This window comes from Salmo trutta, chromosome 26 (genome assembly GCF_901001165.1).
Source record: "Salmo trutta chromosome 26, fSalTru1.1, whole genome shotgun sequence".
In the NCBI taxonomy this organism is placed as follows: domain Eukaryota; kingdom Metazoa; phylum Chordata; class Actinopteri; order Salmoniformes; family Salmonidae; genus Salmo; species Salmo trutta.
Genome location: NC_042982.1, coordinates 21354630 through 21375838, shown reverse-complemented (window position 1 = coordinate 21375838; position 21209 = coordinate 21354630). Strand labels below are relative to the sequence as shown.

At 39.9% G+C, this 21209-nt stretch overlaps 1 protein-coding gene across 1 annotated transcript; it reads left to right on the top strand.

The window, feature by feature from the left end:
- Positions 1 to 2719: 2719 nt before the first annotated feature.
- On the top strand, positions 2720 to 11285 carry ywhag2 (3-monooxygenase/tryptophan 5-monooxygenase activation protein, gamma polypeptide 2). The gene is made up of 2 exons (XM_029715239.1): positions 2720 to 2972; positions 7486 to 11285. Exons 1-2 carry the CDS (start codon positions 2886 to 2888, stop codon positions 8143 to 8145), a joined length of 747 nt encoding a protein of 248 aa, XP_029571099.1. The 5' UTR covers positions 2720 to 2885; the 3' UTR covers positions 8146 to 11285.
- The last annotated feature ends 9924 nt before the right edge of the window (positions 11286 to 21209 follow it).

Sequence of the window (21209 nt, the reverse complement as noted above, 5' to 3'; positions counted from 1 at the left end):
AGGCCTTGCTTTAGTGTATTGAGCGCTGTCCATTGTGCTGATACAGCGCAGCAGCGATTTTGCGCCAACCTGTCACTTCAAAAGCACTCAATTAATGGTCTCGGAGTCTCTGCATTTGAACTTTGTGTTTATTGGGGTATAGCATGATATAAGCAGAATTCAATATAATTCCAATGCAAGAACCCCGACAGCGTGTTCCAATTCCAGCAAATATCCAGCAACTTCGCACAGCCATTGAAGAGGAGTGGGACAACATTCCACAGGCCACAATCAACAGCCTGATCAACTCTATGCGAAAGAGATGTCTTGCGCTGCATGAGGCAAATGGTGGTCATACCAGATACTGACTGGTTTTCTGATCCACGCCCCTACCTTTTTTCAAGGTATCTGTGACCAACAGATGCATATCTGTATTCCCAGTCATCTGAAATCCATTAGGGCCTAACGAATTTATTTCAATTGACTGATGTCCTTAAATGAATTGTAACTCAATAAAATTGTTGAAATTGTTGCACGTTACATTTATATTTTTGTTGAGTGTATTTGATTAAGAATTTTAGGACCCCTTTAGATATAAAAATATATAGACAAAAATGGTTTGATGAAACATTGAATTTGGCATTACTGCTATTAGCCCATAGAAACACATTGAATAACACATTAATTCAAGGAAAAACAGTTAGTCACTCCAAAAAATTCTAAAGGAAGTTTGTTTTGAAGTGTCTATCCTATATCTGAGAGATACATGAATGATCCAATTTGTAAGTCGCTCTGGATAAGAGCGTCTGCTAAATGACTTAAATGTAAATGTAAATCAGGAAACATTTTTTTTAATGACACATATTTAATAGCTTTTTTAGTGGCTAAACTACTTCAATATATAATTCCATTCATTCATGGTACCAGGCTATCTTCAGGCGAGTCTTGTGGGCGTCCTAGAGCAAAACAACCGACATGTACGTGTTCATGAGAGACTCACCTTTCCATAGAGGGGTCATAAACGCAGCCCATGCAAAAAAAACAGATATCTCGAGCTTAAATAGACAGATTTTTATGGGGATATTTTTATTATGCTAATTTGATTTCCGCAGGGGCACAGAAATTGACTCAAGGCGATTTTAAGGTATTATTGAGACTCAACTCAACTTCCTTCTCTGCAACAGATTATCTCTCTCACCACTGCCTTGACAAATGGAAGGGGTTGAAACTAAGGTGAAGAGTGTGGAAACAGGGATTGAGTGAGAGGAGAGGAGAGAGGAGAGGAGAGAGAGAAACGGGGAGAGAGGGGAGTGAGAGTGTGAAAGGGAGAGAGAGAAGGACAGATGGCAGTATTCTATCTCCATAAGAAAGAGAGACAGAAATAAATAAATAAAGAAGAGTGATAGTGAGAGAAATAAAGAAAGAAAGAAAGAAAGAAGAGAGAGTGAGCGAAAGAAAGAAAGAAAGAAAGAAAGAAGAGAATGTGAGAGAAAGAAAGAGTGAGAGAAAGGCAGGCAGAGAGAAGAAAGAAGGGAAGCATTGGTGCCTTTGCAGCCGTCCTACATTGAAGGTCTGAGTGACAGAAAATAATCATCTGACATTTGTGATACCTTAATCAGCTTGGAACATCTTTACTAATTAGCTGATCTGTCCCTCCAGCTGGAGCCAGGTGTGAACCAACAGCGTCCTGATTCTGCAGAATGCATGTTCGCCATTGTCCCCAATACAACAATACATGTAGGACTCTTATCCAGCTAATATTGAGACTTTTGTGACTGACAAAAGCATACTGCTTGCACCTATAGTACTCTGAAACTATGTAAAAAAAAATCTAAATACATGAAGTTTAGGGGTGAATCCTAAACTTCCACTTATGTAGAATTTTCACTGCATTAACGTCAATGGGAAGTTGGGATTCACCCCTTACTGATTCGCAAATGCAAGGAGTTAGCACTGGCCGTGATGATTCATCCATCCTTTGCACTGAGTCATGACTTTGTACCATGCTGTACCAGCAGAGGGGGTTCTGACTGACTCATTGTATTGGTGCTGATGGACTAAAGGTACAGCAAGCAGGAGGTCCCTTCTCCATCACTCCATCTCCCTGCAGAAATTAGATTTTAATGCACTGACATTGTGTCTGATATAGTGCACTACTTGGTCAACAGCATTTGGGACTTCCCACACCCATTGAATATGAATAAGGAGGATACCTGACCTTTGAAAAATGTTTGCAAGACTTCCAGTTGGGTTGCAACAATAGTATCTGATTTTCTCAGAAGAAACAGGTAGCACAGTCAAGTTGTGACACTAGTATATGCCAAATAGTTGTATTAAGCTTATCTTCCCAGGAGAGGTCACCCTTTGCATTTGTAACAGTGAGTGGTTTGTTCAGTGACAGGTGTTAGGTAGAGGTAGTGGTAGGTTTAGGGTTGAGCTGGGGTGTGGAGTTGAAGCTAGGGTTAGGGTTATGACTAGGATTATTATGGTTATGCTTGAGCCGGGGAGTGGGCATGAAGTTAAGGATAAGGTTATGACTGGTTATCGGTTAGGGTAATGGTTAGGTTTAGAATCACTAAGGAGTCCTATTGGACTAAATTTCCCACATTGATTGCTTAGTGGGAATGAAACAGGAAATCTGATTCGCTCTCATCCCAGATATGCAGTACCTCTGGATTCCCATGTAAGGACTGTTACATCAGTCGCAAGACACCCACCTTTCTGAGTGATGACGCATCCGGGGGAAAGTGTGAGGAACGAGAAAGGGTGGCCCGTCGGCACTAGCACAGACTGCACAGAACAGCTGCAGCCTAGGTTCGCACAGAATTTCACGGCATTGCAAGTAGTAGACATATAATTTTATCCCAAAACCTATAGAATAACGTTCACACTAACCAAATATTAAAATGGTTGATCGCGAGCAGCTGGTGCAGAAAGCCAGGCTGGCTGAACAGGCTGAAAGATATGATGACATGGCAGCTGCCATGAAATCGGTAAGTCTCTCCTCCAAAACGAGTGCATGTGAATAGCCTACGAATAAGGTCTATGATTTGGTGTTCAATGAAACATAGAATTTTCAACAATGTAATTCTAATGAATATGAATTATCTCTATTTAGATATTTGATTCCATTCCTAGAGATTTTTCATGGATGTGATGTGTATAGAAATTAAACAATTTGATATTAGATTCAGTAAAGGTTTTGCCAGCAATCATAGACATCACTACACTGCATTGAGATACTAGCCTACACCAATACTAGCCTACACCATTCAGAATATCAAGTCTGTTTCATAGGGCTCAATCACTGTTTAATTATAACGAACAGAATAGCCTACATGTGGAGCTCAAACATTCAAGAAACATTCAAGAAAGGCAATCAATGTATGCTATTGAATGCTCCTTGGGCGGTGCCGGTTTCGTGTCTTTAAAAGAAATGCAGTGGAGTAATATTACCACGAAATGTATTCAGAGGCACCAAATAAGACTGATTTCTCTGTCAAACGTGTCCCTCACGTTATAAAATTACATTTGATAAATGTATTCTATGCCACTGGGTAGAGACGTCAATTCAACATCTATTCCACGTTGGTTCAACGTAATTTCATTGAAATGACGTAGAAACAACGTTGGTTTAATGTATGCCCAGTGGGACTTAATTCCCCATGTGATTTGTTAAATTCAGATCAGTTAGAATTGGTCTTTAGGATTGTGCCATGTGAGGTTGCTTGAATATTGATTGATTCGCCCTGTAATATCTAGATTTAATTAAATAATAGCCTAGCAATAATAGTAATTTTATAAAAGTATATTTCTGAGTTAAATCTGTCCTCTATTGAATATATATATATATGTGTCTGTTAGTAGAGGCTACAGATGTTCTCTGAATGAGCATCTATTCCTGCATAAATGGTTATTCCGTTTCCAGCTCTTTACACAAAACAAATGTAGGAGGCAGCATAATTCTCTCTAGAATGTTCTGTATTTTGTCGTATTGCAGTGAGTCAATGATCAGATTGGATATTGGTCCTTTTGTTATCAGTCGTTGAGCTACATTAAGTTACTTGATCACATTATCATTCTGCATTGCACCTGTATGTCGCATTGTGTGTCACTGTCAACGTGTGCAGTAGCCTCTCTAGACGTACTGTATGTCTGGATATGGATAGGGTGAAGCTGTGTGTTCTTTAAAGCAATTTAATGAAATGTACATTATTGTTTGGTTTATTGATACAGGTCTCACACTGTGTGAAAAATGCATTGTCATTAGGCCCTAAACCTAAATGCCCAGTCTCCTCCAATCATTATGTAGCCTAGCCTAGTGCTTTAGAATTTTCTCACTGTAATTAAATGACATCTTAACCATTATTATTACTACCTAGTAACACTTTCGGTCTCATCGGCTGCATAATTTAGATCTATTTCTCCTGCAGATTTCTGGTTGCAAGCAATGGCATTTTAGTGTTGTGTGCATGTGGGATTCCTTTCCCTTTAAGCAATCTGCTGGGTCAGTCCATGCAGTCAGAACTGGGCCTTTTTGCAGTGTAGGGGTGTGTACTCGTTCCCTTCTCCAATGGGAAATCCCTTGCCACTGCAGCCAGGGTTCACTTGATGGCAGGAAAAAGCAATGAGAGGTATAATTTTATGTTCTGATCTCACCTTGACCAGTACAGTACAGTACAATATTATTCTGCATACAGTTTTGCATTGGTTCCTTAATGCATCGATGCAGTAAGATGCAATTATAAGCAGTGCTGCTTTGTCAGTGAATGTGTTGAATGGCATTTGTTTTATTTTATTATGTAATGTATTTACAGTAGCATAATGTGCTCAGGATAGTCTTGACAGATTTTTACCCAGCCCGTCAATAATTGTTTGGGCTGGCAATTAGGTATTCAGATCAGTATGGTAGGCTGCCTCTCTTTATTTCTATTGACTGACATCAGCATTTTGGTACAATGATGATTCACTGACAAGAAATGCATATGATGGGCTTTTCCAACATCACTTGTGGTCTTTTGCACTCTATGTTTCTTACATATCCATCAAGATGGTCTAACAATCAGACAGTAATTGAACATTTGCTTAGTAATACCATGGCATTTGAGCTGTCAATTGTATGTTCTTGCATTTAAAGCTGGGAAGGAAAAAACGCCTGCTTAGAAGCATTCTGTCATCCATGCACACGATGGCTGTGACGTCACCTATCAGCCGCATTCTTTGTGCTCCTCTATCAGGCTGGGAGGGGAATGTCACATCAGCTCACCAGAAAGGAGAAATATTAGCTTCTCAATGAGAGAGAGCACTTTGCTAGAATGGGCCACCCATTAAGCTGTATTTCCTCTGTAGCTGTATTTATACTGTAGCCTTGTGCTGTCTGCATCTTCCCTGTCTATAGTTATAATCTAGATCATCTAATTATTTAGCTGATATTGATTTAGATGGGGATAAAAACTTGTGTTTTATCGATGTAAGGTTATCTGGAAGTGGACTGGAAGTGATATGGTACGGAGCGTCTCAGGTTTTTACAGTTGCTCTTAATGTGATATTCAACGAAGGTAGGGGGGTCATTCCACAAAATGAGTGTCTTTTGTATCACTTTGATATTTTAAGTATAAATTATGCACCAATATTGCATTTTAAAAGCCTGTAATATTAAGTGCCCTTTAATATAGACCACATGGATAATTCACCCTCTGACTTCCAGGAAGACTTTAAACCATTTAACTTCAGAATTTTACCATCATTCTAAAGCCTTAGTTATTTTGTTGTTTTGAAAAAGTAATTTCTGAATATTATTCTTTATTTCATGTGATTAGTGATTCATTTTAAGGTAAAAAAAACCACCTGTCCCTGAACTGAACTCTCATTTTAATATGGTGAAAATATTCCATTTAATCTTTTTTTTTTTTAAGAAACAAATGGGGTAGACTGACAGTGAAATGCTTACTTACGGGTCCTTTTCCAACAATGCAGAATTGAAGAGAAAATAAAAAATAAAATAAACATTGAACATCTAATAGTCAAATCATAGTTTAAAAGCAGGTGAGCTGGCTCTACTCATTTTGGCCATTTTCTAGTGTTTTGTGGTGGAAAACAGAGTGGGTTGAGCATAACACGTCAACCCTGTTACCCATAGATATACAGACTATAAATGTTTTAATTAACAATAAAAAAAAAATATATATGCTTGCATTCAATTGCTCCTTCTGTAACGTCCGTCGTTAAAGGTAGACCAAGGCGCAGCGTGGGTTGGGTTCATCATATTTTATTTAACGGTGAACCGGCAAAAAACAAAACAATGAACAACACAACGAACGAAAAGTTTTGCAGGCTACTAACAGCAATACAAAAACAAGATCCCACAAACACAGGTGGAAAAAAGGCTGCCTAAGTATGGCTTCCAATCAGAGACAACGATAGACACCTGCCTCTGATTGGAAACCATACCCGGCCAAAATATAGAAAACAAAACATGGAATGCCCACCCCACACCCTGACTTAACCACATAGAGAAACAAACCCTCTCTCAGGTCAGGGCGTGACAGTTAAACATGTGCTCTTTATGACAGAATGTATGTGAAATCAAAATATTTTTTGCCACCAAGTTACACATCTCAAAAGGCACCAAATTTGTGGAATGACCCAGGGAAGATACTGTATATGACATTTGTGTGTGGGTTAAACTGTTGAGAATATTTTTTGTTACTTATTGTAATTTGCTACCCAATGTCTTTCAGTAAGAGCCACTAAATACCTTGTAGGTTAGTGGAATGAGGTGTAGCATTTAGACCAAGTCAGGTTTTAAAGTTCAAAGGTTACTTATCAATTGTGCTTTTTACAGTACACTATTTGACATTCCCGGGATTAACACGTTACCTCCTACCTTGTACGTATAGAGTCAAGTAGTAGGTGAAAAGCATGTCCTGGGTGACAGCATTACATGGGGTTTCAGACAGATGAAAAGGTCAGTTTAAAGCAGAGGAGAAGGTCAGGGAGACACGTGAACTGCCTGAGCGATGATCGACTGACCGTCTACACTTACACTGCAGCTGCCCCTGGGCTCCTCGTGGGAACATAGCTACCTCCAATCCTCTGCCCCCTCTCCAGTCCCATCCCCCACTCTCTCTCACTATCTTGAATATGGTTCTCCACTTGCTAGCATTAGCTGTCCACATGACAGCTGGAGCTACTGGTGCACTAAATGAGCTGATTGCCATGGAAACTGGGAATTGCACAGGATGAGTTGAATCTTGCTCATTCCCAAGAACAACATACTTTACAGTAGATATGATAGGTATGATACTGTATAGGGTTGTGACAGAGTACAGTAAATGCTCTGATATGATTTCCTGTAAAACCACACCTTCTGTACGTGCTATTGTTGAAAGATAACTGTTTACATTCATGAATGCATAGTATAGGGGTTTATTGGCTGTCTTATACAGCTTCCTAAATCACTGCCCAGATAGTGCATTTATGACCACTGCTCTGTCCCCTCCTCAGGTAACAGAGCTGAATGAGGCCCTATCTAACGAGGAGAGGAACCTCCTGTCTGTGGCCTATAAGAATGTGGTGGGGGCCCGCCGTTCCTCTTGGAGGGTGATCTCTAGCATCGAGCAGAAGACCTCTGCAGATGGAAATGAGAAAAAGATTGAAATGGTTCGGGCCTACAGAGAGAAGATTGAGAAGGAGCTGGAGGCTGTGTGTCAGGACGTGCTCAACCTGCTGGATAACTACCTGATCAAGAACTGCAACGAGACGCAGCACGAGAGCAAGGTGTTTTACCTGAAGATGAAGGGCGACTACTACCGCTACCTGGCCGAGGTGGCCACGGGTGAGAAGAGGGCCACCGTCATCGAGTCATCAGAGAAGGCTTACAACGAGGCCCATGAGATCAGCAAAGAGCACATGCAGCCCACCCACCCTATCCGCCTCGGCTTGGCTCTCAACTACTCTGTGTTTTACTACGAGATCCAGAATGCCCCTGAGCAGGCCTGCCATCTGGCCAAGACCGCCTTCGATGACGCTATTGCTGAGCTGGACACCCTGAACGAGGACTCCTACAAAGACTCAACTCTCATCATGCAGCTGCTCCGAGACAACTTAACACTGTGGACAAGTGACCAGCAGGATGATGAGGGAGGGGAGGGCAACAAAGATTAATAAACCACACTTAGAAAAAAATATATAACGAAGGGCCAGTGGGCTTTGGTAGCCGCTTTTGCTGATGATTGTACCGCAGCAGCAGTTCTTTATTTTTCCATGTGTTAAAAGAAAAGAATCAAAAGAAAGGTGAGAGGGGAGGTTACATCTTAGTTTAATATATATAGAAATATATATGAATGGTTGAAAGGGCTGCCATCTTCTTGATTTTGTCTTTGACATTTGCCAAAACCACTGAAATGTCAGTCAATCCGCCTGAAGTGGTCGTTGTTGGATTGGTTTGGCAGCCTCACGCTGGCATAGGGACTGGGGTCGTACCAAGGGAAGCTGCTTAGTTAGGTTTATGCATGATAGAGATGCAGACACTTGAGGAAGGGGGGAAAAACACTTGAGTGAGAGTGCCTCACAAAAATAGCTTGCAATGGTTCCAGTACTAGTTTAAAGGCCAACTCGGCCACTTTTCAACCTCATATTCATTATCTCCAGCACCAAACCAGTGTCCACATATGTGAAACAGCGCGTTTCTATGATCTGTGGTCCTACAAAAGGTCCTACAAAATGCTTCTCTGTGACAGCACGAGTTTCTAGCCATTATGATATATAATATCACTCACTCTTGAAGGGAGTGCAGGAAAGATAAGAGTATTAATCTGACCAAATCATCTAGAAAAAGTACAATGCAGATGTTTTGTAAAGGTTAGATGTTTATTGTAAAGTTAATGCCAACGATGGTAATGAGGTAAGGAGAAAATACTGTTATCAATTTCCTCTTTCACATGACTTTTAGTTTTAGGTCAATTTAGCATTAAATCCATTGTGACTGTCCTCTGACTGCTCTAAATATGATACTGGAACCAAAGCTTAACCTCCAATAGAGTCTATCTAAAGGCAGAGACAGTTTAAAAGAGAAACATGATCTTAAAGCAGCTGCAGAGTTTGTGGTTTACTTCTGTGTTTGTTTTATTAAATGCACTTGCCTACTATACTGTTTCTTCAGTGTAAGATGATTACTACAATAATATCGATTATTCAGTATTGTGCATGCTGGTGATGTATTGAAACATACAGTAGCTTGACTTTATTAACTTATACTGTGGGTGTTAAGTATTCATATGATTGCGAAAACATAGGCTTTGTCTGATTATTTCTTATTTATAACTTATTCTTATTTTGTTTATATTTGCTATACCAAAATGGTGATTGTAAAAAATTTATATGTTATGAGCATTGCTTTAGTGGCATGCAATATGTGTATTTCATTTGTTAATGGAAGAAAAAAAGTGGGGAAAAACATACCAGTGATTGCTTAATCTTACCAACTAGTGTTTGTAACGTTAAATTACAATAATGGCTTTGTCACATTCAATTATAATAATGGCATTGTAAAACAAATACTTTGTTCTTTGAACTATATTTGAGTACTTATTTTGTCATGTTATTAACCAGTTTGAACAATGGTGAAGTTTTCAGAATCAGTGTTTCTGTTATGAATTCACAACATGGACCACAATTTATTTCTGACAGTATACATTTTTTGTTTGTTTTTATACCTTTTAACTGTTCCTGAGTGACAAATATCTTGAATGTGAGTCATTATGTAGCAGTTGCACAAGAAACGAGATAACTATGATAATAAAAAAAGAATATGACAAAATGATAAATGCACCATTTCCATGGTGGTCAAGTGTATTGTTGTGATGTCACTAATAAGTCAACTTTTGCTTTTAAAAAAAAACTATTTAAGATAGAATGTTGTAACCTCTTGTGTGCTGCTAGTATGCTATTCTTGTGTGCCTCCTTTGCCACTTCAAATAGTTGATTCAGCATACTCCATAGGCATCCTCAATAACCATGTATGCAAACAGAGAATCACAAGGACACACTAAAAACCCACTTGCGCTTTTAGATCTACACAAACTTGCATGACACCAGTGCAGTGAGTGCACATGTCTGCTCATGCAATATAATGCAAATGCTAGTCCAATAATAGCTGGCGATTAGGACTTCATGTTGAAGCAAACAGGGAGAGTCATTTGTCATACACTGTTAACGTTATTTACCACCGAGGGCTGAATGTCCCAACTGAATGATTTCCACCACAACAGAATAATGGATCTAAATGATCTAGGACTTTAACAGCGTCACAAATGCCACCCTATTCCCTATATATTGCACTACTTTTGACCAGAGCCCTATTGGTCTTGGTCAAAAGTGATGCACTATATGTAATATGGTGTAATTTGGGAAGCCACCTATAGTCTTTAACCCACTCTGTACATCTCACATCCTCTGAGCTAACCATGTATCTAAATATATATTGCTGAGGATGTGGTTCTCTATCTTGCTGCTATGCTCTCTAGATTTTATTAGATGTATTATCTTGATCGTAATGGGCTAAAACTCAGCAAATTGTATTTTTTGGTGTCAGATATTATCACTTGCCCTGGCAAACCCAAACACCTTGAGGTGTGTCAGATTTAGATATTTAAATTCATAAGCCTACGGTGTTACTTTATGCCATTCATCTAGTGCCATCAACAGAGAGACACTGTTATACCTTCCATTTTTGCCATGCTAATCTCAGAACAGTTAACACATGTAATTTAGTAAGTACAGTTAACACATGTAATTAAACATGGTACTTAGTTAACTTACATAGTCCCTTCTGGGTCACAAGGCGACTTTTGAACACTGTATGTTACTTTTTCCGTCTGTATGTCAACGTAGGTAGCGAGAGTGAACGATTCAGATGACTTTGCATCGCATAGAAACTTTAAACTCTTTTATCATTTGTTTAGTTTAGTTTTTTGGACACATCAGAAGGGATGGTTCATACACTAAGAACATTTCATTAATTGTTTTGATATACAGTAATGTTTAATTTTATTTTTATTTTTTTTGGTATTTTGTTTGTGTTTATTTATTTAACTGTAATTTTGTTTGACACAGACCCTTGTGTCTGTCCGTTTAGGTAGAACAGTACTGTAACATGTATGCTCTCTTTTCTCTGAAATGGAATTCAACTTCAATTGAATCAAGTAAAGGGTTGGCACCATGGCTATACAACAGAAAAAATGTAGACTGAAGGCACATAATCTTATCAACAATTCGATTACTATTAAAATGGGTTTAATGAATCATGTACAGTGTGTTTTTAGGAAATTTCGTTGCTATCTGTTGCTCATTCAAGGTGTTTGTTTGCCAGTATATACAGTATACATTATTTATTACAGTAGATATTTATTATTGCCATTCTGAACTACCAGCTCATTCACTATACTTCATCCTATAAACTCAGTTCTACAATGTTTCCTGTCCTCTCCAGTATTTCACTCAGTTCTACAATGCTTCCTGTCCTCTCCAGTATTTCACTCAGTTCTACAATGTTTCCTGTCCTCTCCAGTATTTCACTCAGTTCTACAATGCTTCCTGTCCTCTCCAGTATTTCACTCAGTGCTACGATGTTTCCTGCCCTCTCGAGTATTTTACTCAGTGCTACAACGTTTCCAGTATTTTACTCATAGACATTTTAAAAATGAGAGTGTAGTGCACCATAGACATTTAAAAAAGGAGTGTAGTGCACCATATACATATTAGAAAGGAGAGTGTAGTGCACCATATACATATTAGAAAGGAGAGTGTAGTGCACCATATACATATTAGAAAGGAGAGTGTAGTGCACCATATACATTTAAAAAAGGAGAGTGTAGTGCACCATGTACATATTAGAAAGGAGAGTGTAGTGCACCATATACATATTAGAAAGGAGAGTGTAGTGCACCATATACATATTAGAAAGGAGAGTGTAGTGCACCATATACATTTAAAAAAGGAGAGTGTAGTGCACCATGTACATATTAGAAAGGAGAGTGTAGTGCACCATATACATATTAGAAGGGAGAGTGTAGTGCACCATATACATATTAGAAAGGAGAGTGTAGTGCACCATATACATATTAGAAAGGAGAGTGTAGTGCACCATATACATATTAGAAAGGAGAGTGTAGTGCACCATATACATATTAGAAGGGAGAGTGTAGTGCACCATATACATATTAGAAAGGAGAGTGTAGTGCACCATATACATATTAGAAGGGAGAGTGTAGTGCACCATATACATATTAGAAAGGAGAGTGTAGTGCACCATATACATTTAAAAAAGGAGAGTGTAGTGCACCATGTACATATTAGAAAGGAGTGTAGTGCACCATATACATATTAGAAGGGAGAGTGTAGTGCACCATATACATATTAGAAAGGAGAGTGTAGTGCACCATATACATATTAGAAAGGAGAGTGTAGTGCACCATATACATATTAGAAGGGAGAGTGTAGTGCACCATATACATATTAGAAAGGAGAGTGTAGTGCACCATATACATATTAGAAAGGAGAGTGTAGTGCACCATATACATATTAGAAGGGAGAGTGTAGTGCACCATATACATATTAGAAAGGAGAGTGTAGTGCACCATATACATATTAGAAAGGAGAGTGTAGTGCACCATATACATATTAGAAATGAGAGTGTAGTGCACCATATACATATTAGAAAGGAGAGTGTAGTGCACCATATACATATTAGAAAGGAGAGTGTAGTGCACCATATACATATTAGAAAGGAGAGTGTAGTGCACCATATACATATTAGAAAGGAGAGTGTAGTGCACCATATACATATTAGAAAGGAGAGTGTAGTGCACCATATACATATTAGAAAGGAGAGTGTAGTGCACCATATACATATTAGAAAGGAGAGTGTAGTGCACCATATACATATTAGAAGGGAGAGTGTAGTGCACCATATACATATTAGAAAGGAGAGTGTAGTGCACCATATACATATTAGAAAGGAGAGTGTAGTGCACCATATACATATTAGAAAGGAGAGTGTAGTGCACCATATACATTTAAAAAAGGAGAGTGTAGTGCACCATGTACATATTAGAAAGGAGAGTGTAGTGCACCATATACATATTAGAAAGGAGAGTGTAGTGCACCATATACATATTAGAAAGGAGAGTGTAGTGCACCATATACATTTAAAAAAGGAGAGTGTAGTGCACCATGTACATATTAGAAAGGAGAGTGTAGTGCACCATATACATATTAGAAAGGAGAGTGTAGTGCACCATATACATATTAGAAAGGAGAGTGTATGGCACCATAGACATTTTAAAATGAGTGTAGTGCACCATTGGACAGTGTGACAGGGAAACCAATTTGGGACACTGTGCTCTCATTTGAAACACTTATGTGCTGTTCATGTGCTGGGTCAGAGATGCTGGGTCAGAGGGCATAGTTCAAACAGGTTTGTATGTATCTGTGGAAACTGTGTATGTGTGCATGTGCATGTGTATGTGAGTGTGTGTATGAGAGAAAGAGTGAGAGTGAGAGAGACAGAGAGAGATAAGGTGCTTTGCACATCATCATCTATAAAATCCCAATATGGATCAAAGCATACTTCTAGGCGATAACAATAAAGACCACATATACTGTACTCTCTTCCTATGGGTGAAATATAGTGTTCTTACTCAAAACATACATTTCATTAACATAATTTGAAAGAAACTGATATGCTTGTTGGACAATACATCTCTGTCATGTGGATGCTATAAGCCAATGATATCTGCCATTCCCCGACAGTAGTTTCACATACACAAATTATTAATGCACATCTGTTTATTGCAATCCGGAAACAGAACCCCACAATGACTGATAAGATGAAATGGCAAGCTGTTGGATTCCCAAACCCTAGACTGCAGTCTCTTGCTGCAGCCTGCTGTACTGAAGCTTTCATGAGATTAATTTCTGTTCTTGGAATGGTCTCCCTTGCCAGCCAATAGCTGATAGGCTCACCCTGCGCAGCCACCAATCCCGTTCCTGTTGCTAGGGCTATAATAAGCCTCCTGTTATTAGCCCCAGTTCCTTGCTGCACTGTTCAGACACCTATAGCATCCTGCAAAAAAAGATGAAAGCTCAAGCAGCAGAGGAAGCATTACAATTCAGCAGCACCAACCTGTCCCCCACGCTGTGTTGTAGTGCACTACATTATCGGCACCAAGGACATACGGTGTCCAATATATTGTGAAAGTATCTATGAAACAATGACAAAATTATTTATCTGCTAACATTGGTCCTTTTTTCCGACCTTCTAAGCATCTGATGATTTCCTGGATTGCGGCAACATAGACTAGACAGCAGTCAACAACGATACTACAGTATAATCAAGTTAACCAGATACATTCTCTCTATGTATAAATCACTGATAAATCATGTCAAACCTATTCTTAGGGCTCTATTCACATGGTAACACTTTAAAGGGTTTATATTGCATTTACAAATGATTAAATAACCGAAAACATAATTATAAACCTTTAAGAGGATGTGAGGTCAGTGTTCTTCCTCTGGTCAAAGTGTCATAATGAGGTCTGGGGTTTTAAAGCAGCCCACTGAGTTAAAAACCGAGAACCGAGAAGGCAGCATCCCGGAGTTGCCTCTTCACTGTTAACGTTGAGACTGGTGTTTTGCAGGTACTATTTAACGAAGCTGCCAGTTGAGGACTTGTGAGGTGTCTGTTTCTCAAACTAGACACTAATGTACTTGTCCTCTTGCTCAGTTGTGCACCGGGGCCTCCCACTCCTCTTTCTATTCTGGTTAGAGCCAGTTTGCGCTGTTCTGTGGAGGGAGTCGTACACAGCGTTGTACGAGATCCTCAGTTTCTTGTCAATTTCTCGCTTGGAATAGCCTTCATTTCTCAGAACAAGAATAGACTGACTAGTTTCAGAAGAAAGTCCTTTGTTTCTGGCCATTTGAGCTTGTAATCAAACCCACAAATGCTGATACTCCAGATACTCAACTAGTTTTAAGAAGGCCTGTTTTATTGCTTCTTTAATCAGAACAACAGTTTTCAGCTGTAACTTTTGCAACATAATTGCAAAAGGGTTTGCTAATGATCAATTAGCCTTTTAAAATGATAAACTTGGATTAGCTAACACAACGTGCCATTGGAACACAGGAGGGATGGTTGCTGATAATGGGCCTCTGTACACCTATGTAGATATTCCATCAAAAAATCATCAGTTTCCAGCTACAATAGTCATTTACAACATTAACAATGACTACACTGTATTTCTGATCAATTTGATGTTATTTTAATGGACGAAAAATTTGCTTTTCTTTCAAAAACAAGGACATTTCTATGTGACCACAAACTTTTGAACGGTAGTGTATATAAACTTAATTCAAGACAATACATGTTTCTGTTTTCATTCATCCCTGCCAAACAGCTGTGTGTATATATAGAGGAAACCTTATGGGCACCATCTGAACCATGCACTGCGTGTGTTAACAGTCTTTGACAAAATGAACCATGCTAGTGTACTATTTTTAAAATTTTGGGGGGTATTTTACCCTCTTTTTCTCCACAATTTTGATCTTGTCTCATCGCTGCAACTCCCCAACGGGCTCGGGAGGTGAAGGTCGAGTCTTGCGTCCTCCGAAACATGATCCGCCAAACCACGCTTCTTAACAGCGGCCCGCTTAACCCGGAAGCCAGCCTCACCAATGTGTCAGAGGAAACACCGTTCAACTGATGACCAAGGTCAACCTGCAGGCGCCCGGCCCGCCACAAGGAGTCGCTAGAGCGCGAAGAGCCATGTAAAGCCTCCCCGGCCAAACCCTCCCCTAACCCGGGCGACGCTGGGCCAATTGTCCGCCGCCCTATGGGACTTCCGAACACGGTCGGTTCGATACAGCCCAGGATCGAACCCGGGTCTGTAGTGACGCCTCTAGCACTGCGAAGCAGGGCCTTAGACCACTGTGCAACTCGGAACGCCCAATGCTATTGTATTCTATTCTTACATTAATATTACATAATTTGCCTGCTACGTCCACTGTGGAATCTGAAGTGAGCCTGCTGTGTTACAAAGGATTTCTTTACAGTGTAAATGACTATCATAACTTAGTCGGGATAGAGGGAGATGGTGTGCTAAATTTGGCTCAGAGTTTTTTTCTTGTTATGCAAGAGTATGTTGATGTCTGATGGACTGACTACACAGTAGCCTAGTCTCCGTGGTGGGCTGTCACATTGATGTACCCAGTCTACTCAGTGTCTACTCACAAGCTGCAGGCAGAGAGTACTATTATTAGAACTGTCTGTGTACTCAGCTTCTACAGTACTACTAGCTTTTTAATAGAATGATATTTCTGGAGCTCCACTGGCATTCTCTTTTTTTTGTTAGGGGGGTGTTCATGAATAACAAAATGCATGGTGATCTAATGCATCTACTTGTCTTCCGACATCTTTTACATGTATTAAGTTACGTGATCCAAAGTTACGAGTACACCATTATTATGTAAGTTAGGAATACCAAAACAAAGTAGCTTCATAGTTCCATGTGGGATACACATAACAACATCTTGCAGGGTGTTGAATGGGAAACCTTATTGCTTGAGATGTTTGAAACTGCTAAAAATCTGGCATTCTATCAGACAATATTCTTTATCTAATCCAACTCCTTCAGGATTGGTGGGGCCCCTGCGGGACGGTTGAGCTAAGGTAGGCTAATGCGATTAGCATGAGGTTGTAAGTAACAAGAACATTTCCCAGGAAATAGTCATACAGTTGAAGTCGGAAGTTTACATACACTTAGGTTGGAGTCATTAAAACCCGTTTTTCAACCACTCCACAAATGTATTGTTAACAAACTATAGTTTTGTTAAGTCGGTTAGGACGTCTACTTTGTGCATGACACAAGTAATTTTTCCAACAATTGTTAACAGACAGATTATTTCACTTGTAATTCACTGTATTACAATTCAAGTGGGTCAGAAGTTTACATACACTAAGTTGACTGTGCCTTTAAACAGCTTGGAAAATTCCAGAAAATGATTTCATGGCTTTAGAAGCTTCTGATTGACTCAAATTATGTCAGTTAGCCTATAGGAGGTGTACCTGTGGATGTATTTCAAGGCCTACCTTCAAACTCAGTGCCTCTTTGCTTGACATCATGGGAAAATCAATAGAAATCAGCCAAGACCTCAGAAAAAAATTGTGGGCCTCCACAAGTCTGGTTCATCCTTGGGAGCAATTTCCAAACGCCTGAAGGAACCACATTCATCTTTACAAACAATAGTACGCAAGTATAAACACCGTGGGACAACACAGCCATCATACCGCTCAGGAAGGAGTCGCGTTCTGTCTCCTAGACATGAACGTACTTTGGTGCGAAAGGTGCAAATCAATCCCAGAACAACAGCAAAGGACCTTGTGAAGATGCTGGAGGAAACAGGTACAAAGTATCTATATCCACAGTAAAACGAGTCCTATATCGACATAACCTGAAAGGCCACTCAGCAAGGAAGAAGCCACTGCTCAAAACCCGCCATAAAAAAAGCCAGACTACGGTTTGGGGACACTGCACATGGGGACAAAGATCATACCTTTTGGAGAAATGTCCTCTGGTCTGATGAAACAAAAATATAACTATTTGGCCATAATGACCAACGTTATGTTTGGAGGAAAAAGGGGGAGGCTTGCAAGCTGAAGAACACCATCCCAAAAAAACACAGGGGTGGCAGCATCAAAGTCAAGATATTGGAGTGGCCATCACAAAGCCCTGACCTCAATCCTATAAAATTTGTGGGCAGAACTGAAAAAGTGTGTGCGAGCAAGGAGGCCTACAAACCTGACTCAGTTACACCAGCTCTGTCAAGAGGAATGGGCCAAAATTCACCCAACTTATTGTGGGAAGCTTGTGGAAGGCTACCTGAAACAGTTGACCCAAGTTAAACAATTTGAAGGAAATGGTGCCAAATACTAATTGAGTGTATGTTAACTTCTGACCCACTGGGAATGTGATGAAAGAAATAAAAACTGAAATAAATCATTATCTCTACTATTATTCTGACATTTCACATTCTTAAAATAAAGTGGTGATCCTAACTGACCTAAGACAGGGAATTTTTACTAGGATTAAATGTCAGGAATTGTGAAAAACTGAGTTTAAATGTATTTGTCTAAGGTGTATGTAAACTTCCGACTTCAACTGTATCTGATATTGGCAGAAAGCTTACATTCTTATTAATATAACTGCACTGTTCAATTTACAGTGGCTATTACAGTGAAATAATACCATGCTATTGTTTGAGGGGAGTGCACAGTGTTGATCATGAAAAGATATTAATGAACAAATTAGGCACATTTGGGCAGTCTTGATACAACATTTTGAACAGAAATACAATGGTTCATTGGATCAGCATAAATCTTGCAAGTACATTGCTGCCATCTAGTGGCCAAAATCTAAATTGCATCTGGGCAGGAATAATACGTTATGGTCTTTGTCTTGCATTTCAAAGATGATGGTACAAAAAACATACAAAACAACTGTTGGTTTTTTCTTTGTATTATCTTTTACCAGATCTAATGTGTTATATTCTCCTACATTCCTTTCACATTTCCACAAACTTCAAAGTGTTTCCTTTCAAATGGTACCAAGAATATGCATATCCTTGCTTCAGGGCCTGACCTACAGGCAGTTAGATTTGGGCATGTCATTTTAGCCAATTTTTTTTTTAAAGGGTCCGATCCTTAAGAGGATTTATCAAACCTCAAGATTTGATGATCTGTTTTGAGGATTCAATTCCTCCTACTTAGATTTGTCTGGTTCGTTTGGCCATGGAATATACAGTACCAGTCAAAGGTTTGGACACACCTACTCATTCAAGGGTTTTTCTTTATTTTTACTATTTTCTACATTGCCTTGATGACAGCTTTGCACACTCTTGTGCTATTTCATAGTTTTGATGTCTTCACTATTATGTCTTCTATTATCTAGAAAATAGTTGAAATAAAGAAAAACCCTGGAATGAGTAGGTGTGTCCAAACTTTTGACTGGTACTGTATATATTCTTCAACAAGGCAAAATAAAGACAAATAGTATGAATGACAAAATGTATTATTAATTCATAGACTTTGCTGTGTATTATTTATCAAAATAACCAGAATTTTCAGCTGAAATTTTTAAGAAACCTCCCATGAGTAAAACAGCACAGAGAACTATCCCTTCCTATAATTCACTGGAAATGTCCACTATATTGAAAATACATTTTAAAAAGCACTGTACAGTATATATATACTGCGCAAAAAAATAAAGGGAACACTTAAACAACACAATGTAACTCCAAGTCAATCACACTTCTGTGAAATCAAACTGTCCACTTAGGAAGCAACACTGATTGACAATAAATTTCACATGCTGTTGTGCAAATGGAATAGACAACAGGTGGAAATTATAGGCAATTAGCAAGACACCCCCAATAAAGGAGTGGTTGTGCAGGTGGAGACCACAGACCACTTCTCAGTTCCTATGCTTCCTGGCTGATGTTTTGGTCACTTTTGAATGCTGGCGGTGCTTTCACTTTAGTGGTAGCATGAGACGGAGTCTACAACCCACACAAGTGGCTCAGGTAGTGCAGCTCATCCAGGATGGCACATCAATGCGAGCAGTGGCAAGAAGGTTTGCTGTGTCTGTCAGCTTAGGGTCCAGAGCATGGAGGCGCTACCAGGAGACAGGCCAGTACATTAGGAGACGTGGAGGAGGCCGTAGGAGGGCAACAACCCAGCAGCAGGACTGCTACCTCCGCCTTTGTGCAAGGAGGAGCAGGAGGAGCACTGCCAGAGCCCTGCAAAATGACCTCCAGCAGGCTACAAATGTGCATGTGTCTGCTCAAACTATCAGAAACAGACTCCATGAGGGTGGTATGAGGGCCGGACGTCCACAGGTGGGGGTTGTGCTTACAGCCCAACACCGTGCAGGACGTTTGGCATTTGCCAGAGAACACCAAGATTGGCAAATTCGCCACTGGCGCCCTGTGCTCTTCACAGATGAAAGCAGGTTCACACTGAGCACGTGACAGACGTGACAGAGTCTGAAGATGCCGTGGAGAACGTTCTGCTGCCTGCAACATCCTCCAGCATGACCGGTTTGGCGGTGGGTCAGTCATGGTGTGGGGTGGCATTTCTTTGGGGGGCCGCACAGCCCTCCATGTGCTCGCCAGAGGTAGCCTGACTGCCATTAGGTACCAAGATGAGATCCTCAGACCCCTTGTGAGACCATATGCCGGTGCGGTTGGCCCTGGGTTCCTCCTAATGCAAGACAATGCTAGACCTCATGTGGCTGGAGTGTGTCAGCAGTTCCTGCAAGAGGAAGGCATTGATGCTATGGACTGGCCTGCCCGTTCCCCAGACCTGATTCCAATTGAGCACATCTGGGACATCATGTCTCGCTCCATCCACCAACGCCACGTTGCACCACAGACTGTCCAGGAGTTTGCGGATGCTTTAGTCCAGGTCTGGGAGGAGATCCCTCAGGAGACCATCCACCACCTCATCAGGAGCATGCCCAGGCATTGTAGGGAGGTCATACAGGCACGTGGAGGCCACACACACTACTGAGCCTCATTTTGACTTGCTTTAAGGACATTACATCAAAGTTGGATCAGCCTGTAGTGTGGTTTTCCACTTTAATTTTGAGTGTGTGATTTTGTGTGTGATTTTGTTGTCAGCACATTCAACTATGTAAAGAAAAAAGTATTTAATAAGATGATTTCTTTCATTCAGATCTAGGATGTGTTGTTTAAGTGTTCCCTTTATTTTTTTGAGCAGTGTATTTGAAATCAGAAGATTGAAACATGAGACTGCAGAAATATTGAGACTGCAGAAATACTGAGACTGCAGAAATACAACTCACTTTCATACAGCATCAAGTGTACATACATGGTCATTTACAGTATATAAAAAAGCGGGTCACACTTTATTTGGATAGTCCATCTGTAGATGCTCTACAGATGATAAGCAACTTCTTTCTAAGGTTACAGTTAGGGTTGGGGTAAGGTTTAGAATAAGGGTTCGGGTAAGGGTTAGAGTTAGGGCTAGCGTAAGGGTAAGGGTTAAGTTTAGGGTTAGGATAAAGGTTAAGGTTAGGGTTAGTAGATAGTTAGTTGAAATGTTAATAATAGTCTGTAAGCGCTTATCTCCAGTTGACGAATATCTACTGCAGATG

Excerpts from the sequence above, each read along its gene's own strand:
- ywhag2 (XM_029715239.1), top strand. The coding sequence starts at position 2,886 with ATGGTTGATCGCGAGCAGCTGGTGCAGAAAGCCAGGCTGGCTGAACAG. Across the intron at positions 2,973-7,485 it reads TGGCAGCTGCCATGAAATCG|GTAACAGAGCTGAATGAGGC; the intron begins GTAAGTCTCTCC and ends TCCCCTCCTCAG.